At 36.5% G+C, this 12092-nt stretch overlaps 1 protein-coding gene across 13 annotated transcripts in view; it reads right to left on the bottom strand.

Moving 5' to 3' along the window:
- Positions 1 to 1071: 1071 nt before the first annotated feature.
- The window catches only part of MEF2C (myocyte enhancer factor 2C), a 141669-nt gene continuing 130648 nt past the window's right edge, over positions 1072 to 12092 (bottom strand). For 10 of the 13 annotated variants that reach the window (XM_052775577.1, XM_052775580.1, XM_052775589.1 and 7 more), the window contains one exon: positions 1072 to 5814. In XM_052775577.1, coding sequence (XP_052631537.1) covers positions 5493 to 5814 — 322 coding nt within the window. In that variant the 3' untranslated portion in view covers positions 1072 to 5492. The remainder of the gene's footprint in view (positions 5815 to 12092) is intronic. The other 3 variants (XM_052775585.1, XM_052775586.1, XM_052775588.1) reach the window with 1 other exon arrangement.

The raw sequence follows: 12092 nt of genomic DNA, 5'->3' as shown, positions 1-12092 counted from the left end.
TTTTCCAATGCAGGCATAGCATTATGAGTATTAATCACACAGATGACTGATAGAAGGAGCAAGGACTTCCAGATATGAATGTTCTAAGATTTCAGAGAGTATTACACTTTGACTGCATTTCCAGAAATATTTTGCTTATCCTTGCCAATGATGACAAAAAGTGATTTACTTGAGAAAAATGCGTTGTGTAGTAAAACCAATGACATTTAATCTTAGTTTTAGCACCTAATTATTATGCTGTGTCCAAAACTGCAATACTAGAAATGCTTCTCTTTAAAAAAAAGTCATTAAAAGCAATAGGTAAATAACAGCACAGCTGTTTTCTTTCATAAACATATTTAGAAACTAGTCCTTGTAATGTTATTTTTGAAATTGCCACATTCACCAAGCACCTTAAGTTATTAATAGCTTGTCTGCCTCTGGCATGAAAAAACACCTCTTTGAAATAAAGTGATCCTTGTATTCTTAGACTCCGAAACCATACATATTAGCAGGGGAAAAATTTAAATAACAACAAAAAAAGTACACAAGAGGGTATAGATTAATTCTGATGCAATCCCTATGAAGTTATCATGTTAGAGAATATATATAAAGCATAGACCCAATGATATATGATTTTGACAGAGAACATGCTTTTTTTGTAGGTTTTTGCATGGTTCTCCCCATTGGTAGAATTTACAGGACATGTATGTACAGGAGTCTGGATTCCCTGTCAGTGACTAAGTACCTAAAATCCAGGCATTATCTCACCTAGCACCTCTGCTAGCTCAGACATCAGGGCCAGATTCAGATGGCCTCATTCAAAGTGACACTAACTTCCAGAGCAGTAATGGAGTTTCTCTAACTTGGTGGGATGATGTGTAGTGGGGCATTAACTTTTGTGAGGCACCGAGATGCTCAGTGCACCATAAAAAAGGTGCTTAACTTTCTAAGCAAGCACAAGTGACAGGCAGAGGGACCTCAAGGCAACAGCTGGTTCTTAAAGTGCTGATTCTTTCATGTGTTACAGTGCAAAACAGTGAAAATGGAACATTATTTAAATTAATAAAAAAATGCACCACAGACACCGTATCACTAAGAAAGCCAGTAACTTTACTGATTTGTCTGCAAAATACAAATTATACCTTATTTCCAGCAGGAGAATCTTTTGAAATTTTCCCATTTTTGTTCACTACAGACAGCTGAATTAAGTCCCTTGAGATACACAGATGTGGTTTAACTTAGTTATAACATCTTGTCATCTAGTGGCGACAAAGTCCAGCTTATGCCGCTGTGAGCCTCTACTTTAATATTTGTTGCAAATGCTTGTATGCTCCCATTTACAAGCTATTTTGTTATCACCATTGTTTTATGGAAGCAAATCCCCATGAAAGAGAAGAAAAAAAGAAAAAAAGGATACAACAAACCATCTGAAGCAATCCAAGTGTAATGCCTGCGGTAACCCAGGTCTGATATTAATTACTCCACAAAAGACTCTGGTACTGCATTTTTTATTTTTTTTTTTTAATGAGTTACTTAACTGACCTTTTTTGAATCAAACTGAGGTACGGATCAGTCTGAGGTATGAGAAGGGAAGGTAGAAATGCAACACCTGATTATGAAAATAATCAAACGGATACTTTTGATGCAGAAGGTCTGTGGCTCAAAGCTTGGATTGCTCCACATCTTTGGTTAAAATATATTAACAAAAGCCTTTTATTACATCTACAGTCTGAAGCATTCTAACAGACACCAATGTTCCATCAGTCCTTCAAGAGACCTGTAGTGGCAGGAAATTAATGCCATATAACTGACGACATCACAGCAGATGGCACAAACAGGAACAGATGAAGTATGCCATGTTTAGGCAACAGCCTTTATTGAGGTTTCAAGTGGCTTTTAAAAAATTACAAAGCATTTACCTTCAAGGCGAAGGAAGAAGGAAAACAAAACAGCTCTGTTAGGACTATAGATAAAAGAGGATATATAGGATAACACATACAATACAAAAGGGTTGACATCCTTGAAAACAGTCTATGAGTTCTTTTATTCTTACGCTAGCTTTACCTGAAAAAGATCTGAGGACAACAGATATTTTTATATTATTCATTAAAAACTGCTAAATTCCTCTTCTGGGAAAAATATAAGCCATTTTGTTATAAAACACAACTTTTGAAAAACACTGAAATGACAAAAGCTTTACTGCGAATGGCTCAATGCATACAATATACAGGTTGTGCAGATAGGGTATATCATATAATTGTCACCAGCAATTAAACACTAACTGACAACACCTTTTAATAGAGGTTAGCTTAGCTATAACAATACTTGCAGATGTCTAGAATGCCACTTCAGGTGTTTGAACTTACAATTAAGAATGTTGCCTAAAACATTATATAGCATGGGTTAAGGTAAAGTAAATGTTAATACTCTTTCAGGGCTCTGCCCCAAACTCCTTAAATACAAAGGAATCACACAATAAACCCAAATTAGCTTTGCAAATACAATAAATGGTAAGGTACAGATAAAGGAACAAGAAAGGTAGACAGTTATAGTTTACAGAAAGTGACTTCACAATCAAAGTTGTGCTTCTTATCATTAGATCAGTTTGCAAATATGCATTATCCCCCACAATTTTGCCAGTATAAGTTAGTTGCCCTCTGCAGCAGGAACAAGAGGGATGACTGGCATTTATTTTCACGTGATTCTGTTCTACTTGTGTTTATACAAAAATCACTGTCAGAGTTAATATAAATTGCCCAGGCAATACTTTTCACGCTACTTTCTGCTTAGTTACTTGCAGTAATATATTACACTGCATCTTCGTTAAATACGATATCTTTCCTTTTTCATACGTTGCTGAGGCAAATCGCAAGGTAAACTATTAATATGGCTATTCTTCATATATCAATAGACCAAATCCCCTTCCCCACTGACAAGTTTCTACTACAATACTGATAAAGTTGTATTTTTTTCTTGAAATGACAAGGTACATTTGTGATATATTTGCATATTTTTGACACACCAAAGTTTAAAATTCTCAGAAGAGAATATGAGTATAGGTTCATCTGAAGGTGAAGAAAGTGGTTTCAAAAACAGTTTTTTTGTGTTTTAAAATTAATTATGGGCCCCATTTTACCTTTTTTTTGGTTTTGTTTTTGTTTTTTGTGATTTTTTTGTGGTTTTTTAATTTTTTTTTTCTTTTTAAACATGCGTATCTTTTTCTTTACCCTGCAGATTGCTACACAAGATAAGATGGATGCATTAGTAGCACAGTATTCTGCTTAAGGAGTTTCCAGATTATGCACTAGCCCCTGCACAGCTGAGAGTGCCTGTAAGGCAGGCTTCTATAAAGTCATGATAAGTGAAAAGCGTATGTCTCAATGCACACTGTAGTCTGTTCATCATTCTCTACTACAGAGAGGTACACTTCATCATTGAGCAGTGCTCAGCAACTGCATGTATAGGTGGGAAACAGAGTGTGGATTTCCCTTAACAAAATATTCTGTGTTGATATTTAGCTGTCGCAGCTATATCCTTCATCATAGTGTCAATATATGTCAGTGAGAGTTGGAAGGACTCTTGGAAAAAGGAGAAATATTACAGTTTTACTATGGCACTAACATTTTGCTTAAACACTTTTTCCCTCCAACAGAAAGATTAAACTGAAACATTTGAATACACCATTTTCTTCTAATAAACAAGAGGGACTTAAAGAAATGATACATTCCCTCTGGTCAAGCTATTTTAGTCAAAGGAACAATATGAGGCAGGAGAAAATGTGGATGCCATATGCTGAAGCAAATCTCGCTTGGGTGCAAATACACAGGGAGCGGTGTTCAACAACTTGCCCACTGTGAGATGACGTGACCACAGAGGTCCATGAGAACCAGGGACCTGATGGCCAACGTTGGCTGTGTAAGATCAATCAACTTTGAATGGCTCTTCAATTGATGATCTCACTAAGAGTTTTAAATCTGTGAGAGAGGGGAGTAATCTTTGTAGTAGGCATGTTTGTGCCGATCCCTCCCTTTAACTCTCCCTACTGCTTCTGCAAATATTCACCTGCACTCACGTAACTGACAGCCGTTAGAGCTGTACATCCAATTCTGACAGGCAGAATACCAGCTTCAGTAATGAGAAAGGGCCAAGTTACGCCACTTTGTCATTTAACCCATGGAAAACTACAAGATACGCAGGACGTTGAGTAATAGAAGGGCCCTTAACTTGTTACAATGCACAAAACAGCATGAAAGAACTAATCAGTATATACAATGGATCGCAGTTCACCCAACTGATTGTAAAATGCTGTATTAAAATGATTAAGTTGTTACACCATGGGTAAATTCTAACTTTTTACAGATCAGTCTTTCAACAGCTGACTTCGATCTGTAAAATGTATACCCAGTAAAAGAAAACTGAAACAAAATAGTTAAATGTGCAACTGCACAAATATAATTCCCCACTATTAAGATAACAAAAACTTTTGCTATTACCATAATTATTATATATATTAGAAAGCTATACACAAGCATGTTAATTTCACAGATTTTTTTAAAAGATTCTTAATATTTTATATAATTAGAAATACACATTTCAAAAACAAAACTTCTGCAAAGAGAAAACAGTTATCTTGGTTAGCAAAGCATGGAGTTCTTCATGGCTTAGGGTAGTGCTTTCTATACAAAAAGTCCTTTTTGTTTGTTTCTTCAGGACTGTTTAAAAGATTAGCGAAGCTATCAAGGAAAAAAGAACACATTTTGGCTTAAGGAAACTACAAAAGCCACAAATGCTTTGCAAACTCTGTCTTACTTTTTAATATGAAAATAAGCAAAATGTAATGTACATATTTTTATATTTTTTTTTCATTTAATAAGTGATGCAGACCCAGAATTTTTAAATTAAATATGTTAGCCCTCGAACTCAACATTTTTACAAGTATGGTCCTCTTCAAATGTTTTGATCCTTTTTAACTGAGTGCCATACTCTAAAGATATGCCTGCATGTTTGTGAGCATTTTCGGTATGTTAGGTGACCCAGTCTCTTTCCAGCATCAATTCATGGCCACCCAACCGCTGGGTCTGTCAAAACATCTGTACATTTTCTATATGTTGCATAACAGCTGCTTTCTCTCTCAGTAAAGATCTGCCATTTCTGGCAAATGTTTTCCTTTTGTCTATTTACACGTAAATAACGTTGAACCTGCAACATGACACTATCTATTGTAACATACATTTTGCAAGGGAGCACAACAGTGAAAAGAAGTTAGCCTTAAAATCTATTTTGTACACGTGTTCTGTTGTACAACTCAAGTGCTAAGCTTATCTCAGCATTTCTGTTTATCCTTATACTGTATCACTGAGGCAATTTAAAAGTACTTTTACAAAACAGAGTACCTGACTTTTTTTTTTTTTTCCACACACGGCACATATAATGCATATCGACCCCCCCTCCCCCATTAAGGTATAGCACACACACACTGCAAGAAAAAAAACTAATAGGTAATAATGTTATCATGTCGCCCATCCTTCAGACAGCCGCATACGCTTGACAGAGGGGCTTTCCCTTTCGTCCGGCGAAGGTCTGGTGAGTCCAATGGGGGAGTGGAATTCGTTCCGGTGATCTTCTCGGTCACTTCCATCGTAGGAACTGCTACAGCTGCTCAAACTGTCAACAGGAGATCTCCCCGCCTCATGGCGCGTGTGCTGTGGGTATCTCGAGGGTGTGGTGGTACGGTCTCTAGGAGGAGAAACAGGTTCTGACTTGATGTTGAGGCTTTGAGTAGAAGGCAGGGAGAGATTTGTACTCTGAGATAAATGAGTGCTAGTGCAAGCTCTGTAGGAGGAAAGGAAACCCAGTTACCGACGGGGGAGGCACGGAGCCCCCAGATATGCACAAACACTCACACGAAACACCAGTGTAAAGGCTCGCGCAGGACCAGCGCATGCAGAGAGCACGAGGACTGTTTTCCGGGGAGAATTCACGAATTCAAAGAGATGAAAGCATCACAACAAACGTGGCCGGCTTGAGCGGGACATGCCCTTGGTTTGGAAGGAGGTCTCGCTTTCAATCTCTCTCTCTCTCCTTTTTTTGACTCAAGTGTCACTACAAATTTTGGAAGGCGAGCCTTTGCACTGTTGGAACCACCTGCAGGTTTCTTTATCACTAATGCTTGTGTGTATGTATGCACTGGCTGAGACAGGGGAGGCATGGACTCTCTGCTGGGATTAATCCAATTAGTTTGAATGCACCCAACTATTTTTATGGCTGTTCATTTTGATATGCGACTTCAGATGCAAAAATTTGAGCCAGCTACATTTTATACCTTTCAGAATAGAGCTGAAATTACAGGTCCTAGGACTGACATTAATAAAATACCACAGGCAGGCAAGGATTTAGGTATGATTTTCTGGTTTAAATCTATGAATTTATAACTCAATCCAGAATGCTTTTGAATAAACTACCAAAGAGAAGCTGAAGAATAGTAGAAGATGTGAGAGGACTGTACTGTTTGCCTGTAGGAGAGCCCAGCTCATAGGATGCTCCTAGCATCAAGAGAAACTGCTATGCTAAAATTTTTTCAAAGGCAAGCTATATAACTATTCTAAAATAATTTTATTTCTGTGCATTTTTGTGGGCGGGTAGTGGCAGTGGAAAGCTGAAACAGGCAGGGAGGAGAGTGAATACTGAGAATGCGCTTTATGGGAGAAATGAGATCACTTGCATCTGCAGGATGTTTTGTACAAAAGCACCACCTCCTGGTAAAACCTGACTTTTCTCTTCGTTATGAAAATAGATTTCTCAACATGCAGTTCCCATTACGTTCCACTTCAGGGACCATTTGCTAGGCTGAAGTTAGTGTCTAACCCCAGAGACAGTTTCAAGGTTTTGACTCATGAGTGTTTATTTATACAGGGGGAGACTGAAGGCAGTAGGGGCAAGAGACTGCTTGGCCTCTTAAGGTTTTAAACCCAAAGGGATGTGCAGGCATTTTTACTGCAAGCAGAAGAAATGTTGACATTTGGAAGTAATTTTTAAGCATGTAGAAGAAACAATTAAGTTTAGATGTGGTCTTTTCACTTATTGAAATATTCCACTTTTCCTGATATCTTATCAACTGGGAGTTGAGCTTTACTTAAGCAACATTTACTACAACTTTGATGAAAGACAACATGTTGTTCTCTTTTCTTCTGACAGATTTAAAATGGGACTACATGGCTTCACTATTGAATGATATGAGCTGTTTTTATCAGAAATTATTGCAGCCTTTAATAATGGATAGATCTACCTCCAACTGCTTTTATCTACCCTTCATTCCTATACAGATGAATGTGCCAAATTTGCAGTGATCCCTGTCACAAGTCACAGAGTTTGTGAGTAATAGCCCTCACAGCAGCAAATCTAGGCTTTTTTTTTTTTTGGCAAAGAGGATGTTTTCTTTGCTTTTGTATCTATTACATTAACACATATAAGAAACTGTAAATACCAGACTTCATCATTCCAATGTAGTGAAATATTCCGCTCTTTTCCTGAAAACTTGTTGAAAAGAATCCAACAAGAATCAAAAATACATTCCTGGGTTTTGGGTTTGAGTTTTTTTTTTTTTTTTGCTTTTCATTTCCAGTGACTTTATTTTTCAGTTGCTTAGGAGATGCTAGGACTTCACCTGGGAAAACAGGCTGCCAGTTTAGCATGTATGATAAGATTACATATGATTTTAGATGCCAAGCTTATAACTAAACCTGAAAGTCCCATAATAAAGGATGGTGGAGCCTGGGGATTTGATTTAGAAGTGTTTGCTATGAGCAGATGACATGTCTCTTTGCAAAGCGAGGGACAGCTAAAAAACCCGTGCTAGTTAAAAACAACCATATTCAGTCAAATTTGTTCACATGGGATATACTTGCATTCTATTGTGTGACAGCCCCAAAAGGAATAAATCTAGAGGGATAAGCTGCATTTTCAATGAAATAGAGCTAGTATTGCTATACGCAATGTTGCTTTTTTAATAGTGTTTCAGAAGCGAGTAAGAGAATACATGTCTACAGACTTTTCTTTAGATTCCTTGTGATTCATCAGCAGGGTTATGTAAATACCTGGCATACAAATTTGTGGCAGTTTCAAATATGCTACAGGTTGATCTGCATTTTGAACACTTTTTTGTAAATTGAAAAATGTTAAGAAGTAATTTTGGCAGGTCAGGAATTAATTTTTGAGGTTTAAAACAATATAAATAAAGTAAAGCAATTTTTTTGAGTCATCATTCAAATTTTTTTACTTTTTAAATATAGTCTTTTCCTGCTAAAACTATTCCTGAATTTTAATATCTGTTTTTGGTGGCTATAATTTACATTATTTCATTAAAATTTTCTGAAACATTTTACGAGAATCTCGTGTAAGCTAAAATGGTCAATTACAATGGAAACTTACTGTTACACACAGATGTGAATGGTGAAATAGTACTTATTTAGGGGCAGTCTTTAGACCTGTATTCTAAACAGAGGACTGCCCTCTATTTAGAATAGAAGCTGTATTATAAGAAATGAGAATTCTGTCTGCTGCAAAATGATTTCTTTTTGTATATGTGTGTGCGTGAGTGTAGAAACAGCTGTTTGCATCGGTATCTATCAATGTACAGTTTACACTGTTGCTTCATATAATTATGTGATTTTGGTCCAGGCATGCCCAATTCTCATAATTTGCAACCTACACTAAGTTCACTGGAAAACAAACAGGGTTTGAATATGGAAAATCCACAGAGAATATAAAGCACATTACTTCAAAGGATTGTGTATAATTATAAGCACTCAATAAGTGCCATGCAGTCCACTCATGTTGACGCAATCACCTTTTTCCATATATTGTATGAAAACATTTCATTGTATGGGGACAATGAAAAAAATTAATGTTCTAATTTTACACAGCAGTTCCTCCTGAGACCAATATAGTGAAAATGTGATGTTTATTTAGAACACAACAGCCACATGGGAGAAATGCTGGTTCCTATCTGGGTTCAACACTGAACAACTACACAGCTCTGCTGTGTAAGAGGTGGGAAGCGAGTCAGGATGCAATGAGCTCACAAGTAGGTTTAGTCCTTGCTGATGCCAGTGAGATCAGTTCTGTGTGTGTCTCCATCTATTCAAATCTCCAGCTGCTATGGAAGCTCAGCATGCACAGATAGAAGTGCAGGTCTGAGTAGGTGATGAGTGAGAACATGAACATGCACCAGACAGGTTTTTACAGAGGAAGAAAGTGGTCTATTGAAGGAAGAAAGTGCCTCACATACCTTTTCTTTTATGCCCACACTTGCTTCTCTAAATTAGTTTACTTCCTCACTTCATATATTTTTTCCCCATAAATATATATAAGGAACCATTGAAAATTCACTGCAAAATTTAGTTAGGTAACTTTAGTTATGTGCTAGTCTGTAACTAGGAGAATAGATGATATTTGTGACTTGCTAGCAATGCAATCTTCCTCCCTTCCCTCTGTTTTTCTTTTAGTTAAAAGCAAAGTTGATTTTTCATGGTTTTTGATCAATGTAAAAACAGAATAAGAATTTCTGTGTCAATATATTTTGATTAGCTCTCACACGTTAAGGTCTATACTTTAAAAAGAAATTTCTAAATGAAGAATAATAATATGAAACTGAATCACTGGAACATCTTATTTACAACGGTGGCATAAGAAAAAAAGGCTCAATCCTAAATATACAAGGCTTTTGTTCAAAACAAGAAAGCTGGCAGAACTGATACAAATTCACAAAACATGATGTCACTTCATCTGAATTTTTCAGTAAAAATGGTTCAATGGAGGATATTTGCCCATATCTAGCTATCGCTATTACCTAATAAAAATTAATTGTTGCTAAGTAATAAGCTTGCTATGCAAGAATCACAGAACAAGTCAACAGTATGCATGAATTTGGACAATTTTCTGTTCAGGTGGGTAGAAGTTTGGAGAAACTTCTTTTACATTAACAATTATCTATACTGAAGATTCTTCAGATGAAATATTGTTTCTATGTTTGCATTTACATTTTCTGAAAGCCAAAATTTCACCTGTGGATGATACTTAAGGAAGAAAAGATTCTCTCTTAGACTGTGAAATATGGATGAAAGAGAACATTTTTCCATATAATAGACTTGTGCTTAAAAAATTTAGATCATTTATTTTGAAGTTTGGAACGGACTTCCCTTCTGGTTGGCAGCAATTAACTTCTGGTAGACTCTTTGGTCCATGTTACATAAGCAGTAACCCTCTCTGTAAGAGACACTGCAGCAACATTTAGACAAAATCCCAAACTTTTGGGAGGGATTGAATTTCAACAGAATTTGTGTGTATTTTTCTCCAGATGTAGACCTAATGAAAAGACCATGAAAGTACTATTTTGTTTTTAACCTAAAAAGTTGAAAAGTCTGACTTGTTTTAATGTCTCAATCATATCAAGACAGATTCTACATCGTTATCCTATTAACCAGGCTCAGCAAAAGGCCAAAAGCTGCGCAGACAGGGAAAGCAAACTGCTCCCATGTCCTCTGGTATTTGCCCTCAAGCCCACTGGCACTAGTAAGGTTGCTAATTGCAGAGTCAAGATGAAAAGTTAAGAGTTAGGCTGTAGAGATCTTCTCCAATTGTCAGAGATGGTTCTGACAGTGCTGCTGAAATTGTTGAGGACTTCTCTGGAGCAGGCTAATATGTCTAACCATACCCTATTCTATTACTAACCATATTCTTGTACCATGTATTGATGAAGCAGGGCTGGTTTTCCTCTTTAGGCTTCGGTGAAAAACAAAACCTGCTGGAGAACTAGGATGTCTCTTCCAGTAACTCTGCTTTCTCACAGGTCTTAACAGCCTCCTGTCACCAACAAACATCTCACAGTTGCCAAATCTTTCCAGTATATGACCTCACTCAGCACAGGGATTTGGGTTGTCAAACCCTTTCTAGATGTATTTTCTCAAATACCCGGGGATGGCTATAATTCTGTGTGATTGTTTTAATCTTCCTTCAAATTCTAGCTCAGGTTGACATGGACTGAATATGTTCTGTATAATTTCAAGTTTTTCAGATAATCCAAAAGTTAGCACAGGTGCTTTTGCATGTAGAACTCGGTGACTAAAATAAAATAAAGACATGCTTATGATTGTCTGCAGAGATAGAAGATTTCTCCAGAGCTGTCAGTGAAGCAGCTTTCATAGCTGAATTCATTTAAAAATCACTGAAAGAATAATAATAAAAGTAGCAGCTCAGAATGTATTCCACCAGCCACAGCCATTACACTTCGACATTCTGTGATATGAATTAGAAACAGATGACCATGTGTGACATATCTGAAAAGGCATGTAGTTAGTTTAGGATTTAATTTATACTTTTTTGGTTAACCAAATAGCCTTATTACATTCTTTGGTACACCACTGAAAACAATCAGCTTATTGTAAGGTTATACATTGAGATCTAACACGTGAGTTTTCAATTTATTTGAGACTTTATGTCTTTAGTTGTACAGTTAGCCTGAATGTTGCCCCAGAAACAGAGCAAACTCAAAAAGAATATAGAAGAAGTGTAAGAGAAAGGTATTAAGACTATTTTTTCTAGCACAGCAACTATTTCAGTTGTATGTTTTTATGTAGTTAGTATCTATATATGCTTATTTATATAGAAATGAGGTTTAAAAAATTTTCATTTCCTCTGAAACACTTGTATAGTGGTCCTTAAAAAACCCAAACTGTCTATATATGGTAAAGAAATTACAGTAAGTTACAAAAAGTGGTCAGATAAATTAGAAGGAGAATTTTGAAGTTTAAGCCACATTTATAGTATTAAATAGTTTCACATTATGGCAACTATCTTGCAAAAAGATTAGTGCATATGTGCACTACCTCTTTCTCCACCTCCCCCCCTCCCAAAAAAAAAGAAAAAAAGGAGTTTACTTTTCAAATGCATGTGAATTAAATTTCTCCTCATAAATACACTCCAGCTGTTTTCAGCTTCTATTTTTTTAATGAAAACTTTTACACTTCAAACGTGTCTAGCCATACCTTAGGGTATGTGTGATGTGCTGGTGAATGCCTACGGTCTTATCAATAGAAATTGCAGATACCAGTTTT

This window comes from Harpia harpyja, chromosome Z (assembly GCF_026419915.1).
Source record: "Harpia harpyja isolate bHarHar1 chromosome Z, bHarHar1 primary haplotype, whole genome shotgun sequence".
Classification (NCBI taxonomy): Eukaryota; Metazoa; Chordata; class Aves; order Accipitriformes; family Accipitridae; genus Harpia; species Harpia harpyja.
The sequence above is the reverse complement of the archived record's forward strand: the minus strand, read 5'-3'. Positions and strand labels throughout refer to the sequence as shown.